At 40.9% G+C, this 17,889-nt stretch overlaps 2 protein-coding genes across 5 annotated transcripts in view; one reads left to right on the top strand and one right to left on the bottom strand.

Moving 5' to 3' along the window:
* Positions 1 to 17,889, top strand: part of LOC116850980 (E3 ubiquitin-protein ligase CBL) — a 34,228-nt gene that overhangs the window by 8,138 nt on the left and 8,201 nt on the right. The window contains exons 2-6 of one of the 3 annotated variants that reach the window (XM_032829911.1): positions 15,016 to 15,162; positions 15,307 to 15,579; positions 15,713 to 15,935; positions 16,152 to 16,316; positions 17,310 to 17,883. In XM_032829911.1, coding sequence (XP_032685802.1) covers positions 15,016 to 15,162; positions 15,307 to 15,579; positions 15,713 to 15,935; positions 16,152 to 16,316; positions 17,310 to 17,348 — 847 coding nt within the window. In that variant the 3' untranslated portion in view covers positions 17,349 to 17,883. Of the gene's footprint in view, positions 1 to 15,015; positions 15,163 to 15,306; positions 15,580 to 15,712; positions 15,936 to 16,151; positions 16,317 to 17,309; positions 17,884 to 17,889 lie in introns of those variants that run through there. The other 2 variants (XM_032829910.1, XM_032829909.1) reach the window with 2 other exon arrangements.
* Positions 9,834 to 14,588, bottom strand: LOC116850982 (probable phospholipid hydroperoxide glutathione peroxidase). Of its 2 annotated transcripts, XM_032829917.1 has the most exons (6): positions 14,435 to 14,588; positions 12,454 to 12,546; positions 11,113 to 11,212; positions 10,929 to 11,038; positions 10,751 to 10,842; positions 9,834 to 10,663 (listed from the first exon to the last, which is right to left on the bottom strand). In XM_032829917.1, the coding sequence occupies exons 2-6, from the start codon at positions 12,512 to 12,514 to the stop codon at positions 10,448 to 10,450; spliced, it is 579 nt and encodes a 192-aa protein (XP_032685808.1). In that variant the 5' UTR covers positions 12,515 to 12,546; positions 14,435 to 14,588; the 3' UTR covers positions 9,834 to 10,447. The 2 variants fall into 2 exon arrangements, with proteins under 2 accessions (XP_032685808.1, XP_032685810.1); XM_032829919.1 differs by lacking the exon at positions 12,454 to 12,546 and having other exon boundaries at positions 14,435 to 14,565.

Here is a 17,889-nt window from a genome sequence, read left to right as displayed (position 1 = left end):
AACTTGTCCCGATTCTCTCCACTTCGACAACTGTAATAAGTCACGATCATTTTTCAACGAAAAACACTCCTCACGTGAAATAATTGTTATTGTTGTTTGATGTAAAATTCATTCTCTACTGATACAAAATAATTATATTCGTCTTCATGTTCCTCCTTAGAAAAGGTAAATTTAAAAAGTTTATGCTATATTACATTGTTTATCCATTGTATGTTTATTTAGTATATTTAGTTCGCTGCATTCTAAATTTCTTGGAGAGGAATTTCGTTAAAAACGGATGAAAAGTGGCAGTATTTTCACTCTCGAAACGATAGTGAAAATATTGCCGCTCGAAATCGCAAGAGTGTCAGTGTTTCACTCGAGCTCAGAGTGGATTCTGACTTCATATGAATATCTCAATTGATCAGAGTGAATATATTCTTCTGACGGTGAAGCATATCGGGTTCGCTCTTGAATTTTGAGTTGAAACATTCACTGCACCATTTAGACTGAAGAATTCACTCTGTATGAGTGGGAAATCACTTAAATTTCAGTGATTCGCAGTACTCATTCTACTTTAAAATAAATAAATTAATACTTAAAATAAATAAATTAATACTTAATAAAATCTTATTCCAAGGAATTGAAAGATCCTTTGTTATAACCCAGATAATTGATTATCATACCGAGAGAAAAAATGTTTGGTATTTATAACTATAATCATATAACGATTACTATTACTATAAATTACCAAGAAAACTATATCTTTTTATTAAATTCTATTTTAGTGTTAGCGATGATAACCTTACATATGCATGTCACTATTGCCATTTTCGTGCTAGAACAATAAAAAATATCGATTGTCGCCAGAAGTAATCATAATTTTGGTTGGATTAATCATTTTTTGCTGTTAGTGTAGGTTGAGCGAGTGAGTTTTCGTGCAGATTTCATTTAGGGCTGGTTTCACCAACTCCGGTTGCGGTCAAAATCTGACCGACGGTGTCAAGGTTTCAATTGATGGACATGAGTACTTTGCATTCTTATCCATTAGAATTTTCAGTTGAAATCTATGTCAGCTTTGAAATCGGCCCTTAGTCGCAAATCCTTGAAGATGTCGGCGAAATTCGAGACGTTATACGCAAATGACCGCGAGATCTGTTCTCACGAGTTTCGCGCCGCACGCATCGTGCGTACATCCGACGAGGATCGCGATTAAAATGACGGGAGCCAAGCTTTCGAGCTTGTCGCGGCGCTTCTTCAATTTCTTTGACGCGCGGAACGCCCGCGATGATGTTTCTCGCTCCCGGAGAACACGACTCGGCGTTTCGCACACACATAGGATGCGGACGATTGCAGCGCGATTAGCGTGTGGCGAGCCGCCTCGATTACGCCGATGCGCGAACCTTCAGTTTCCGGTCAAATGATCCGCGAACATCCGGTCTCCGCGCGTGCGTACACAATGCCGGCTCTTTTAAGCCGTGAGCAATGGAGCCCGTGACAGCGGAGTAACGAGCCGAGCGTGCGCCCTGATCGAAAGAGATTCTGTTCTGCCAGAAAAGTATCTTTCGCATCTGAATGAGCGAAACCTTCGGCCAACCGTTCGTTCAAGCGCGACACACGCTGAGAAGAAAAATGTCTGGTACTTGTAACTACGCTTTAAAAAATGCTGTTGTATCAGTAGAAATGCCAACATCACCGTAATTGGAATGTCTTCTTGATTCAATGCCATTGAAACTAATGCTTGAGTCCTCGAAATAATATATATTGGTTTTAATGGTATATTGTATTGTTGAATCGACAAAATTTATTTCAATTACGGCAATATTGACAATTTTTATTGATACATTTTTTTCCGTATATATAATTACAGAGAAATAATCATTATAAATTGTAGTCAAGAAAACTATTTTTTTAAATTTAATTCGACTGTAAGGATAAGAATATTATATACATGTTATTGCTATTATTTTCGTGTTAAGAAAACAAAAAATTGTGGTACCAAAACCAAAATGGAGGAAGGAGCCAAAGATAACTATAATTTTAAATTGGATTGACCAATTTTTTTCTTTCAACGCATCGATTGATTGTTTGAGTTCTAATGGAGAATGCGGCACAGCATATAAATCTCCTACGACGACAGATGGATTCAATTATTTAACGTGGATCGTGAAAACGTGCAACAAAAAATATTGTATATCAATTCCGTATGATAACATGCGTATTTAATTATTTTCTGCGGACCACGACAAAAAATGGCACAAATTTCTTACGACTCAATTCAATCTCAAATTAAATTATTTTATGCGAGGATGTTGTGTCGAGATAGAAAAAAATGACTGCAGTTTATTTCTATCGCCTGAAAAAGAAAATATAGAAAGAGAATGGAGAAAATCGAAACAAGTTCCAGGATAAAATACAACGATTGTATTAATTAATAAGAGATAAAGAATGGTCGTGCGCTTTTGATTGCTTTATATAATATTACACGAAGTTAATTGGCAGTTTTATCAGAGAGAATTCATCAATTTATCTCCCGAAATAACGTCGAGATCGCTTTCGCGCGAAAATGAAATTTTCGAGTAAAAATATCGCAGTTCGTCCGAGTTCGAGCGGCGGGAAATCGCGTTCACTCTGTGAATGAATTTCTAATTTCAGACGTCGCACAGTTAATAGGAGGAAACGCGCGCGATTTTTTCTAATAAAAAGCCTCTTCCTCTCCCTGCTATTTCCCCTCTCTCTCTCTCTCTCTCTCTCTCTCTCTCTCTCTCTCTCTCTGTGTGTGTGTGTATGTGTGTGTGTATGTGTATGTGTCTCTCTATCTTTCTCCTGCCTTCGTTATCCCTCCCCATCTCTCCCTTACTATTACTATTACTCGTTTACAGGGTGCGACATGAATGAAGCGCTGCGAGAAGCGGGGTTTCAAGCCGGTATAATAATCCCGGCGAGTTCAATCTCCCGTAACGGAAGAATTAGACGTTACACGTCGACTGCCGCGATTCTCTCCGCTCCTGTCATGAATAAACCGAGAGCGAGAGAGAGAGAGAGAGAGAGAGAGAGAGAGAGAGAGAGAGAGAGAGAGAGAGAGAGAGAGGGGAAAAGGGAGAGCGGACATCGTTTGACGCATCCGTAGCGTCGAAATTTGAGCTCGATCGATGTTACGTTACACCGCGGTCATACGATTCCTCCGGGCCGACGGGGAACACACGCGTGGGGTCGTGAGTGCACCGAAGAAAAATTAGCATCCACTTAAAACCAATATATCTAAATTAACAATGATTGTTAATTTACGTATAAACGAAACGTAGTTTCATCAAAAGAATCTTAAACTCTTGAATTTCGACAATGTTATCATTTTATTCGAATATCATAATTAGAAGTACAAAATGATTATTTTCATGACAATGTTTTCTTCAGTTAGAACATTTCAATTCACTAAATTTCACTAAACATTTTCAATTCAATAAATCTCTCGAATAATAGGAATATATTTTTCGCGAATGTACACATGTTGATCCAAGTAACTTATCCTAACGCTATGTAATATCTTATTTGAAGATTCGCATGCCGCAAAAGATACTTTCCAAACCAGGATGCTCCTTTTTTATGTGCATCAGTTCGCCCGTTCGATCGCACGTGTGCGTGCGGACGCACACGCCGCTCCTCGGCTCCTGCCATGCCGGTCACGTGGTCGTGCAACACATACGTCGACATGCGACGTCGTTGAAAGGCGGCCGGCCGGCCGGCTGACCAACCGACCGACCAGCCGACTAGTCGACTAGTCGACCCTCCCTCCTCCCCGTCGTCGCGCGGCTGCTGAGTTAAAACTCACATCCGCACGTGAGTCGAAGCGGAAGGAAGGGGACGTGACGTCGCGATTAAGGCGAATTAAACGGGCGAATTGCATGAATCGGCGAACGAGCTCGCCGAGAGCGAGGAGTCGCTCGACACACGGCGTGAGGTTGTTGCCTAAGGTTGCCCGAGCGCGTCGGAAGTGTCGCGCCGACCTGGCCGCGACGCTCTCGTCGCGGACTTTGGTCCGCTTCCGACACTTTCGCGACGCCGGGATTTTTATTTATAGAGGGGAAGACCCTTCCCCTCTCCCCGGCGTACCGCGGGGAGTTCGGTTTTGCGGACCGTCGACGATGTCCTGGGCAAGCGTTTGGAACATATTCGGGTATTATCGATAAGTCCTGCCAGGCGTGTTCTTTTTCGCTTTGGTCGATATGACACACGTTAACGCGACACAGTCGCGAGTATTCTCGACTTGGAATTTAATCAGACACTTTTTCGATAATTGTCGAAAGTTTTAAAGCCGCCGAATGTTGGGGTGCACATTACGCGGTTAAATAACAAGTTTATCGTTCAGATGAGGAGGACACAAATGACACATACGCACAGGCAATCCACTGACGCAGAAAGGTCGAACGATTGTTTTAAATCGCTCTTTAACATCGTAATGAGGTTTCCAGCAACGTAATTAAAGTTCAGCCGGCTGTGTCTCAGGTCAATTCCGGCGAGACGCTGATACTCCAATTACGCTTCGCGATGAGCGCACGAGTTGTTTCCGTCGCGGGTGTAACAATGAGACATCCTCTCAAAACCTCTTCGCCTAGTGATTTTAAGTTGCGGCGCCCATCCGAGATGAATTCGCACGTACGACTGACGCGAGGGATGCATTGTTAAAACAACCGCGAACGAGCGCGACGACATTTACATCCGACAGACGGAAATGTCAGCGCGGAAATATCCCCCGCAGAGAGCGAGGAAAGTCCCGTTCGATGAAATACCGATAATGCAGTTTTTAAACGGGGGCATCGTCGTCGTCGTCGTCGAGGAGAAGCTCTCTCTCTCTCATTCTCTCGCGTTGAAGGTTCACGCGAGCATGCAGAACCTTTTGAACGAACGCAGCATCCTTGAAACGTAATTCCAGCCGTTCCACTGACATTTTCCGCGGATGTATTTTTACTACAGATTACGTAATTGTGTGTGTGTATATGTGTGTGGATCTGGCCAGCCAACAGATCTTACGCGAAAGGGATGATGATGCCGTCAATATCGTCGTCGCTGTCGGGGAAGCTCGCGCACATCCGCGTGGGCGGGAAAGGGTTAAAGTTGAAATTAGACGCCTTTGGCTGCTGAACTTTGCTGATCATTCGCATGATCATTCGCATGAGGCAATATGTGACGTTCCTGGAACCAGGTGCGTCCTCCGCGTAGCGAAGCGTGACGCTCCGCTAATGTTGACACTGTCAACATTAGCCCTTAAAGGGAATCACCAGTGAGAATTTAAAGGACGATTTCACTTCGTTGCTGCTGCAACTACGGCGTAGCTCGCTCTCGACTGAACAATCAGAACAATTAGGCAAACAACGAGCGATGCGAGGGAGATTTCGCAGGAGGGCGGCAGAATCTCGTTCCTCGCTTTCGTGCAGGCTGTGTTGGATCTCCTCGAGATTAAGATCGCTGAATTCCTCCTTTCTACCTTCTCGAAGTAATAACTGGGGGAGAAGCTGCATTTTATTTAGAAATGAGATATACTCTGCAGCGAATTTCGTCCTATCTCGCATGCAGAACTCGGATGTTCTACGAAAGATCGCCGACAATCGAAAGAAAACCTGCTTTTTATTTAGCAGTGGGATATATTGCAGCGCGAATTTCTCTCCATCTCGTATTTAGAGCTGGAATGCTCCACGAGAGACGGCTGCTGAGAAAGGAAAGTCAATATGAATTTATTCCGCGGAATTCCGAGTCTCATAAGTTTCTGAAATTAGCGTAGTCATCTTGAAATTTGCCAAACTCCCTCTTCCTCTCAGTAATTCTGCTGACATTCTTTATCGAGTGTTCAATGAAAGAGGCAAAGAAGTCCCTTCACATAAAGGTTGCGCATAATTAGAATTCGAACTGAAGATTATAAAGTAGTTTTCTCTTTGGTTCGCGGCACACTGACACATTTCGGAGTGACGCAAGGACGCTGGGGATTGAAAAGGATGAAGGATAGCCCGATGATCCCGATTCATGATTAAAGAGAAGACTCTCGTCATTGATATTTATCGACAGCGTATTTATAGCAAAATTGCGGCTACTGGATGCCCCCTCTCGATACCCTATAAACTTTTATTTAAACCGTCTTTTTCTAAAATCAATACTTTGAGCGAAATTAATCCGCCACGCTTTACGGGCCTCACCCTGTACACGGGCTCGGCCGGTCGGTCTTGCTCGCAGTTTCTCAACCTTCAAAGGTCTCCACCGATGACATATCGGGACTAGCGCTCAGCCGTATTTCCCATAAATGCACGGAACCTTTTCCTATCTCCGTGTATAAGCCAAGCGTTGACGTCCCATGATCTCGTTTATGTGCCCCTATAATAGGCAGGCGGATCACCGGTGTATCTTGTGTGTGAGAATATTTGTAGCCGCGGATTTGTGTCGAGCAGCCGGAATATCCAGCGAGAATATTATTAGAATATCTAGCAAGAATATTATTAGAGATATACGCCTAACATATCAGTTGAGCAGCTATTATTTTGTTATTTTATCATTTCGTTTTTACTTTGCTATTATTTTGTTACTTGTGTGTATTTTTTTCTTTATTGATAAAATATTGTATCTCAAAATTGTTGCACTACACATGTAGGAGATTGATTGCGCGAAATTGAGCACACTCGTGGACGAAGCTGCACACCGAATACGCGTGATCACTTCGTGAGAAGATCGTATTGTGCATCCGTTTAATGCGACAAGTTTGAGTATCGTCGAGCATGTGAATGGCTTATAAATAGCTCCAAAATGCCACGGCGCTTTCCCCGCGGCAAAAATCCCTCGTACGCGCGTTACACTCGAAGTGAACATCTCGAAATCTTTTTTAGATCGCTCGCGACGAAAGTCTTCCCGTGAAGATCATGTCGTATGGCTGCGTGTTGGAACGTTTAAATATCATAATACGAACACCTTTCAATAATTTTTCGAGAGAAATTTATTCTTCATAGAAACGCGAAATAATCGCCTCTTTCGACGGAGACATCTCCGCACGAGTTAATCTGTCGGCAAAAGTTTGATTGAAGTTCTGTTTTCGCTTTTTTGTCTTTTTTTCTCGCAAATTATGGAACGTAGCGCATCACAGTCAAGATGAAATGTTTGAGGGAAAAGTCACGTTTTTCACGTTCAATTTCTATGAGCGAAATTATTGCCTCGAAAGTCTCCCTGCGAAGATCATGTATCAATGACAGCAGTGCGTTGTCATTGCAAATTTTAAATATCATGATAACTGACATCTTCCAATAATTTCAAGAGAAATCGATTCCTCACGGACATAAGAAATAATCATCTTTCCCGACGGAAACAATATTTCCTCGCGGATTAATTTGACGACAGAAGTTTGAGGTTCTGTTTTCGCTTTTCTTTTTCTTTCTTTTTTATTCGCAAATTATGGAACGTGTTACGGCAGAGGTGAAATACTTGGGAGGAAAAAAGTCGCGTTTTCCTTCTCCGATTGCTCTGAGGCCGAAATTATTGCCCTTGCGGCGGATGAAACGTCACGTTGGAAGAGACGACGTTGGAAAAGCGGCGTTCTATGAATGGAGGCGAGCCTCGGATCAGTCGGCAAGCAAGGCCGACTAATTATAGCGTTAGTATCTCTCAACTTCGTTTTGTACATTAACCATGCACCGGCCACATACACACACACATACACACATAGCGATAGACACGTATATGCGCGCACGCGCGCGAGCCCGACCACACGCGTGTACATTATGGAACGTTTAGTGTCGAGATTATGGTCCGACGATGGAGGACATGACCCATTTTGATCGTCGTCGTCGTCGTCATCGTCGGCAAACGCGTCGCGGGGATGCGAATTCAGGACGGCGTACGTGCGTCACGTTTACCCTTGTCCTGCTGTCGACACCTGGCATCTCGTACAACGTCCGCCGACAAATTACGCAGAGAAGCGAACTTACGCGCGATCCCCGAGCTTTATTGAACAAATAAGTCAGATACCAGAGCGGGATCGCCCGCGAGCTAAGCTAAAACGTATACGCGTCGTTAATTCCGCGAGATTAAACAGATCGAGTGTTGAGAAACGATTTTTTCATGTACAAACTGAGAGAAAACAATATTTAAGAAATAAAAATATGATAACATATTCACTTATATATAAAATATTTTTTTAATAAGAAAATACGTTTCTTCAAAGTCATAAGAGCAATTGTTTATTGTATTTAAATAAGAAAAATTTATATGCAAGTTAAGTGAATGTGTTATTAGCACCCATTGCGAATAAATATTTTGTATTTCTTTAGATATTTTTTCTCTCAGTCTGTATTTCTTTGGATTCTTCAACATTTCTGACACATTGGGATGAACGGAATGCGTCAATCGAAGTTGAGGCTTTTAGAAACACAGGATTTGTCTAAATTTTCAAAACGGTGATTCAATATCTCAGTCGGGAAGTTCGCTTCGCGAAAGAACTTCAATGTTTTATCATGTTTAATTCCTGGGCTATCTAGATATTTCGATTGTATAAGAAAAAAGAGAATTTAACGATAAAAAATTGAGTTTAAATATCGGCTGAGAGATGTAACACCGAAAGCGTGACCTCTCTCTACATTGAGAGATAGCGGACCGCTACAATTTGTCATACTCTGTTAACGAAATGGACTTAGGAAGGGATCGGCAAACTGTGGCGACAAAGTAGTCATCTCTTGAAATTGAAATACGAGAGATATTTTTACATAACGCGTGTCCCTGTTGCGACAATCCAATGGCGAATTATTCCGTGCTCCATAGTGTGCGAAGGCGCGGGAAAACACTTAGGAAGGTACAATTAAACTAAAAGTGTAACTCGCTGGTGACACCGTAAACAGACAAGGTCGCGAGCAAACGTAAACGCCGCGTGAAAGTGACCGCGTCACTAATTATCACGATGAAAGAGAGTGGGCGTGTGTACGCGCGAGTGAAATTACATTCATAGGTCGTACTATTGTGGAAGTTGAGCAAACGCGCCGACAACGTCCGCCAGGATGCGTCAGCTCCAAGTTTCCGAATAACTAATTGATAGTAATTCTCTGCGTCTCTCAAGCGCACATCCTTTAGTCGAATTAAAATGAAAATATCCATTTAGCTCGCTGAGATGCGCTCCAATTTTCAATGTTATTCAGCATATCTTAATTTGTGACGAGTGACGATGTGTGTGTGTGTGTGTGTGTGTGTGTGTATAGTTCGTTAAATAGTAAAGGCCCTTGCACAATGCCAGGCTACAGGCAATAGAAATAAATATTTGCCAATAAGAACAGGGAATAGAAATAATTTACCAATTCGAATTCCTATTCCTATTGCCTGTTGCCTGGCATTCTGCAAAGACCTTAATAGTGCTTTATACGTTCGCGAGATTTTACGAGGGTACATAGAAAGCTGCACGCCTAACAAATTAGTTGAGCAACTATTTTTTTGGTTATTTTTATCATTTAGTGTTTACTTTATCATTATTTTCTATTTTTTGTATTTATTAATATCGAAATATTATTGCACTATATAATATATAAAAGATTGATTATGCGAAATTGAGCACACTTGCGGACGAAGCTGTACGCCGAATAAGCGTGATCTTTAGGCGAGAGAATCGTATTGTGTTGACGATAATGTATGGACTCTAAATCCGGAAATAATATGAACGTGAGCCAATGATTATTCTGTGTCATGAGAACAAAGCAAGCACGAGTGGCGCTCCAATTTCCTCGTGCGATCTCAATAGAGACATCGCGTGTGAGACTCGTTATACTTCTACAAATTCTCTTTCCCGAAATCTTGCCCGCAATGCGCGGAGGATTGTATATGGGATCTTGTACAAATGTACGTTCGATAAATGTACTTTTATTTTCTTCCTCTCTACATTATATTCGCACTAGGTAGCCCTGTGCTGTATGAGATATTTCTGGCTCGAGTGTAATTGTGTATATTAGCGCCTTTACGTAAACATGACGTATATACTACGTGTACGTAGCAAAAAATAGATAAATCGTAGTTGCGCAAGTACAGATCGTTATAATTATCGACATTAATTATTATAAGATGCAAAACAGAAAGAAATGCTGAAATCTTAATAACAATTACAATTGCTTGCATATGTGTGTGTATGTGAAACTGATAATACTTGATTTACTTTCATTGCGGATATATTTTCGACAGATTTTATGGACGTAGAACGAAACGTACTGACATATAATATTAATTTCAAGTTATTTAGGCGTTGCGGAATTGTATTGTGCGGTGTTATATCGAAAAAAGAAATTTTAAATATATTTTACCGTATATAAAATTCGAATACCGTTTGAAATATATTTCACTGTGAAAAAGAAAAGATTTTCACACTTTTAGTGAACGTTGAACAACTATTTTACACTATCGTTAGCCCATTTCGTTAAAACGCTACATTAACTTTTTTCAAAAAATGACATGGAACAGAAACTTCTTAAAAGTATTTTTCAAGAGAATCCTTTAGTTTGTGCGGATCCACGTTAGGACCGTGTCGTTCGACGACCTTGCCTTCTTTATCCACGATAAACTTGGTGAAGTTCCATTTTATGAAGTTACCCAGTAAACCACCTTGCTCCTTCTTCAAATACGACCAAAGCGGATGCGTCTTGTCGCCGTTCACATCTATTTTCTCGAACAAATCAAACTTTACCTGCAAAGATATCGTATGTGTGTTAGAGATAGATTTATTTGTTTATAGAGGAAGCAAAATCGTATTATGATACAAAGGGGAAATTACTTTCTGGCGGTCAGCGAAACTGCAAATCTCCTCGCTGCTTCCTGGCTCTTGCCCGTTGAACTGGTTGCAGGGAAACGCCAAAATTCGTAGTCCTGGAGAAAGAAAGAGAGAGAAAACTCATTTAAACAGATCCCTTTGTTGGAACAACTCGCGACATTTTACACCGCACGAATATTACCTTTGGATTCGGCGTACTCGTCATACAGTTCGTTTAGCTCTTTGTAATTGGTCGCTGTAAGACCGCACTTCGAAGCGACGTTCACGATTACGCACACGTGGCCTTTGTACCTGACCGACAACAGACGTTATTGCATTTTTGTGACAAATACGATATTCGAGATCTGACACGAGGCTGTACTCACTTGGACAAAGGGACTTCCTCGCCCTTGATGGAGTTGGCCGTAAAGTCGTAAATCGACGTAGCCGATTTGTAATCCTGATTCCCACTCATCGTTGCTGCAACTGTGCGAATTGCGATCGTTAGCATTGGCGGATGATCAAGGGACACGCCGTGGAGTGTCGCGGCTGGGAGGTAATTGATTTTGCAAGTCGCGCATGTCAATTCGATTATTATCGTTTAGCAACGAATTCGTGAATGGAATATCGTGCAGGAACATTTATTTCGCGATCCGTCGTTAATTCGTCTTCTACGTCTACGTCTACGTTAGTCAATGCAACCTGCAATTTTCAAAGAACAATAGCGAATTTCCCAAGCGCTTTGTAAGTTACTCAAGTAAACTAGAGACAAATAATCGCACTCAAACATCACAAACTTCGCGGAAAAGTGTTTAGCTCGAAGAGTCAGACGCGAGAATACTCCTGGCTTATTGTCTACGTTAAAAGAGTTGTGTATATTAATGCATGTGCACTGAGAGAAAAAATATCCGAAAGATAAGAAATATTTATTCGGTAGATACTGTTAACATATTTACTTAAATCTTTTTACTCAAATATAACAAATACTTTCGTGAGAAGCTAAAGTCTTGAGAAAATTTTAGGAAAATCTATATTTTTTTATATTTTCCGTATATTTTCTTTCATAAAAAAATATATTTTTCTATGAGAAATATTTTATATGTATATATTTTATATGTATATATTTTATATGTATATATTTTATATGAGAATTATTTTTCTATGAGAAATATTTTATATGTATATATTTTATATGTATGAGAAATATTTTATAAGTAAATATGTTATCAATACACACCTAATAAATATTTTTTTATTTCTCAGATATTTTTTCTATTACATAATATACGTGAGAATCGCCTTCGAAACACATTGCAGTTATTTTCAATCGTACAAACATAATAAGTGCGTTACGCGTAAATAACACTGAATAATCCTTGATACTTCGACGCTCTTAATTTCACAAATCATCGAAATGAAATACAAATGATGCGAATAAACTATTACGATGCGAGCGGAAAAAGGTGTCTGGAAAATTGCCCATCTCCTTATACTGTCTCCTCGAGTGCAATGTCGAGTACTCGGATATCTTATTTAGGAATGAACTGTTTGTGCATCGTGTTGATTATTAATCTACAAGCATTTTTATGCGGCACTTGTCATCATGCACAGAAATAATTGCGCATCGTTTCGACGGCGATCGATTATTTATAACAGCTTAACATTCATTGCTGACGGGGGTCAGAGGGGTGGATGGGTTATGTTGCGACAATCCTGAAATTACGTGCCTGCGAAATTTCGTACTATGTGCACGAGGCCGATGGGTAGGATGAATCTTAAAACGAGCATTTCCGGCGTACCGCGCGAATCCGCTCCTGGAACTGTCGATACAAGAGATAGTGTGCTATAGTGTGCTATAGTGTTCAAGCCTTATTCAAGTACGAAAACAACATGAAAAATTTACGGAGCTATCGAGCACGCCAGCCAGCTGGTCGTTTTTTTTCTTCCGCATGAATGTGTGTTATCGGTGTTCACGACGTTTTATAGAGCGTACGCGAGTCGAGACCTTTTATTATCGCGACTCGAGATAATAGTTTGGCGATTAAAACGACAGCCTATACAATTTTGGTTGTAAACGGCATGAAATATTTCGTTTCCCGGAACACACATACGAAGAAAGATTACAATTAATTATTATAACGAATTGTCGAAGCAGTTGGCTGTTGCGAAAGAAATCAACTTTATTGGTGTTATCAGAATTCACATATCGTGTGAGCGTCACGAGACGATTAACCAGAAGCGCTTGATTGTAGATAATTTAGCGGAAACATAGATTTGTTTCAAATGTATCGTGAAATTTAGGATTAAATATGTTGAGGATTATAATGGGAATCATAATCGCTCAAGTGCGACCGATTTTCGTTAATTTATAGACGCGCAAGCAAATCGCAAAACGATGAAACGGCTGTGCGCGGGTGGACTCGTGAATTGTCAATGAAACGTGATGATTGGCGATTTAGTGTCGCGCAATGTCATCGGATCTTGCGTAAATCGATGAGAGTGTCCGCGCTCGCACGAGTAAAAAACTGTTTCTAAGGTCAATTTTATACAATGCCGTGAAATTCTATATCTTTTAGACGGAGGAACGAAAACTGACGCAACTTTGTCTTTTTTGTGTATTTTGTTGATCTCATATTTCGTTTCCGGAAATTATTTCAAAGATTTTTGCTTATTTTGTTTTGACATGAGCGAATATGAATCAATTTAAAAAAATTGTTCACACTTATGATCGGAAGACATAACGTTCATAATTGTTATATTTTTCTCATAAAAACGTTGTGATTTTTCTTCATTTTTCATATTTATAAACGAAAAACAACATTTTTAATTGTTAGATTCTTTTCATAGAAACATTACAAATTTCACGTGCAATTAATTTCGTTTTAGCATGAATGATTATAAATTTCTCTTCATTCCTCACAATATCGATAGACACAACATTCTTAATGGTTAGATTTTTCTAATAGAAACTTTGTGATTCGCACGCTCGGATTGGACTTGGCGTACAATCGTTTACGAGTGATCTTCTTTCTGCCGGACGCTGTGCACGCTCGATGTCGGTTAATTAAAGCAACTCTGCTCAATGAATGCTGAAATATCGCGAGTGTATCGGCGTGACACGGCGCGCAGATTCTGCAATCGATAGCCATCTACCGTACACTGGCCCAACCTTGAGGAGATCGACCGTGAGATGTACGTGGTTACACGACATTTTCCCGAAATCTAGATGGAAAAATGTTGGTACCGACAAAAACCTCTAAGCAGTACAATTTTAATTTCTGCGGATTAGTGACAGTTTATTATTCGACACATACACACGCATATATCAAAATGACTCCGTAAAATTCATGGACTTGCTACTTCAATAGTGTCACTAATTCGCAGAAATTAGAATTGTTGCTTAGGGGTTTTTGTTGGTACCACCATTTTCCCATCTAGTTTTCGGGAAAATGTGTAACCGTGCAATCAAATGGTGCAAGGTCCGTTCTACGTTGCAAATGCTTCACAGCGTAAGTGGAGCAATACGATTGGTCCGCGGCTCAGAAGCATTCGCAGCGCTAAACGGACTTAACCCGATGTCGAACTGCGGAATATCTGAAGCATCGAATGTCCTCGCGTCATAGAATATCCCGTCGCGTCGGCATTCGCTCGCGTGTACTTCACACGTGTCTCGCGTGTTAACCAGCGGGAATAAAAGAATGACTTTACCTTGTTGAAACTTGGGCGTATGTAGCACGACGAAGACGCACCGCAAGAATGACACGAACGTTAGCAGTCGCTGTTTCACACTGACTAGTCACTCTACATACAAGATGGTTTTCATCGCGCATGTGCACTCCGTGATTATAACGGCGCTCCAATGGCGGATCGAGTCGTTTCGAAGCTTTAGGCGGAATGTTATTTGAAAGGCGTTTCTGTGAAATTGTACAAGGATATTTTTTACATCCGTTTAATTTTCACTACAAAACGTCATTGACGTTGGATCGAGAAGTCAATTCTGTGGAGTAGAAACTGAATTGAAAAATACTGTTATCGAATGTTTACATGATTTGTCTTAAGTGTTAATTAACTAATAACTAATACTATGCATTCACATGTGTGGAGATGTAATGTTATACGTATATGTTTGAAATGAAATAGTTAGAAATTCAATTAACGAATAAATTACAATATAATAGTATGTAAAAATTGTAAAGATTCAATATGCATCTAAACATACTCTACAAAGTAGATGTTTCCATGTTATGCGCAAAGAGCAATCTTTGACTTCTTGATGATTTCTTTTCCAGCACATTGGTACCATGGAAGGTGTTCAGACATGAATTGAATCAAGTCCATCCAATCAGTTCAGGACTGCAGGCGATGGCACTGAAATCGACGATAGATCTGACGTGCAATGACTACATCTCGAACTTTGAATTTGATGTATTTACGAGGTAAGTGTGCAAACGCAATTTTTTATTTACACTTGGAACTATTCAAATGACATATAACAATGTCTAGGTATAGCTTCCGGAATGGAATGACATATAACAATGACATATAACAATGTGTGTTCTAATAATACTGTGGTTTTTAAGATTGTTCCAACCATGGTCGACCCTCTTACGTAATTGGAAAATTCTGGCTGTGACACATCCTGGTTATGTGGCTTTCCTCACGTACGACGAGGTGAAGGCGCGGTTACAAAAATATTGTATTACCAAGCCCGGGAGTTACGTATTTCGATTAAGTTGCACGAGGCTGGGACAATGGGCAATTGGCTACGTCACGTCTGACGGTGATATTCTTCAAACGATACCACACAACAAGAGTCTATGCCAAGCGTTATTGGACGGTTACCGGGAAGGCTTGTGAGTATATTTCGGATAATAGAGCATATTAATTTGGCCGAGCATATCTCAAGATCCGAACGGGTCTTTTATTCCGTCACCGCGTTCTACTCATTCAGCATTTGAGGATACATGCGTAGAAATTGGTTTACAGCTACCTCTATCCGGACGGCAGAAATATAAATCCGGACCTGACGTATGCGGTGCAACCGACGCCGGAGGAGCACATCAAAGTGACAGCGGAGCAGTACGAATTATACTGCGAAATGGGTAGCACATTCCAACTGTGTAAAATCTGCGCCGAGCACGACAAGGACGTGAGGATAGAGCCTTGCGGTCACCTTCTCTGCACTCCATGCCTCACAGCTTGGCAGGTAGCAGTGCATAATCTCGTGCCAATATTTCGTAGATTTATCAGCGCGCGATCAATCGACTCGCACGAAAGATGTTTTCTCACGGTGATGCAATCTGACCAGTTGCACCAATGTTCTTATCTCGTCATGACGTACGATATAGTAACGCGCGTTCGTGAAATCACGTACATAGATCTATGCGTTTAACGTTAACGGACGTTTGATCTGGCTGTTTTGCAGGATTCCGAAGGACAGGGTTGTCCATTTTGTCGAGCTGAAATTAAAGGCACCGAGCAAATCGTCGTGGATCCGTTTGATCCGCGAAGAACACACAGACCCGGAGCGCATTCGGCGTCCGCTAGTAACGCATCGACCCCCACGCGGGATCTCGATCCTGACACCGAGGTATCCGACTAGGAATAGCCATCCACCTTCATTATTAAATGTGTTCTATGTATAACAACATCCCCGCAGTATGCCTCATTCTCAAGAATGCCTCATACATTTCACATGAGATCTCGCGTTTTGTTCTACGGTCGTATTGTACATGTCACGTCATTTTCGTAAGTCTATCGTCTCGATTATTGTGCTACACTTCGTGGCGGGTACGCGCGGTAGTCTTCTTCTTGTTTTCTTTTTTAGACATCTTTTTTAGGCGATATATCGAAGAAGCGTTAATCAGTTCCGAGAATTATCCTCGGGGAAATGTAAAGAAACAAACAAAAGGGACCAAATTGCACAGGGACGTAGATTGTTTATGGTTATGCAGAGTTCGTTGTCTCTTTCCATTTATGTGTTCACAAGATGTCGGATGTAGCATGCCGGCATAATGACGATTGTTCGACCATTAGCCGACTGATCAGCTGTCGCGCATTTTTATCTTTTTTTTTCAACTAACACGTTTGAGAGTTGTTAATGTTATTTGATTACGAATCTCATCGGTAATACGAAGGCTCTCAGGTAAGACTCGCTTCTCTTGCATTTCATTGGAAGCTATAAATCGGTGGCTTAATTGTATGGCCCATGGTCGCCGTGTCATTTCGACTACGTATACGCGGCCTCCGAGCAATTTTATCGTTACTGAATCCGCGCAATAATCCGATAAAGGACTTTTTGTTGGACTCGGACGCGTTTGTACAATGCGTTGATCTGTCAGCCGAACAATGTATTAGGCAATATTGATTCATCCATGAAAAAGAAAGAGGGTTTACTCACTAACGTCTCGCTAAGATATCAGTCTATTTCGGCTCATGAATCTCATAATGCATGTGCATATGCGTATTTAAAAGCGTTCCTCACTCTTTTCTTTTTTTTTTGAAGTATGTGCATACAAAAGATTCGATGCCTGAAGACTCTTACACGTATTTATTTATGCAGATGATTACATATGATTTATAGTCAATGACATGGAATAGCGTGGCTTATGTTGAAAACTAATCAACGCGAAGCGTACAAAGAGGAGAGCTCCGCAACTCCAAACGGAAAATTCCATCATACAACGCACTGTTGAGGCTGCATCTGTAACATTCACTTGCTCGATAGGTCGCAGAGACGAATAAGCACGATTTTGATAAAGCTGAAAGTATTTGCCGACTAAACGGAGACAGTTGTGCGATGAAATTAATTCGCGTTTATCTATACACGATCTACTTCACGATCTGATGCATTATTTAGACACACACCTGTAGCTGTGGACGTCGATATTGTCCCCGACTACTACGGTCTACTTTGAATTGCATATTCGTATTGTTCTTTCTATTATTATTTAACGACAAGATTCATTTAGACATTCGCTATCACATTCACATTTCCAGATTCACTGTGATAACGAATGACGATTTTATTGAGAATAAACAATGTGCTATGATCTGTATATCGAAATCGAGAAGGAACCAAGAGAGAAAGAGAGAGAGAGAGAGAGAGAGAGAGAGAGAGAGAGAGAGAGAGAGAGAGAGAGAGAGAGAGAGAGAGAGAGAGA

Source organism: Odontomachus brunneus, unplaced genomic scaffold (genome assembly GCF_010583005.1).
Source record: "Odontomachus brunneus isolate Ranch 3 - 2012 unplaced genomic scaffold, Obru_v1 Obru_scaffold_162, whole genome shotgun sequence".
In the NCBI taxonomy this organism is placed as follows: Eukaryota; Metazoa; Arthropoda; class Insecta; order Hymenoptera; family Formicidae; genus Odontomachus; species Odontomachus brunneus.
This window is presented reverse-complemented; position numbering and strand designations above follow the sequence as displayed.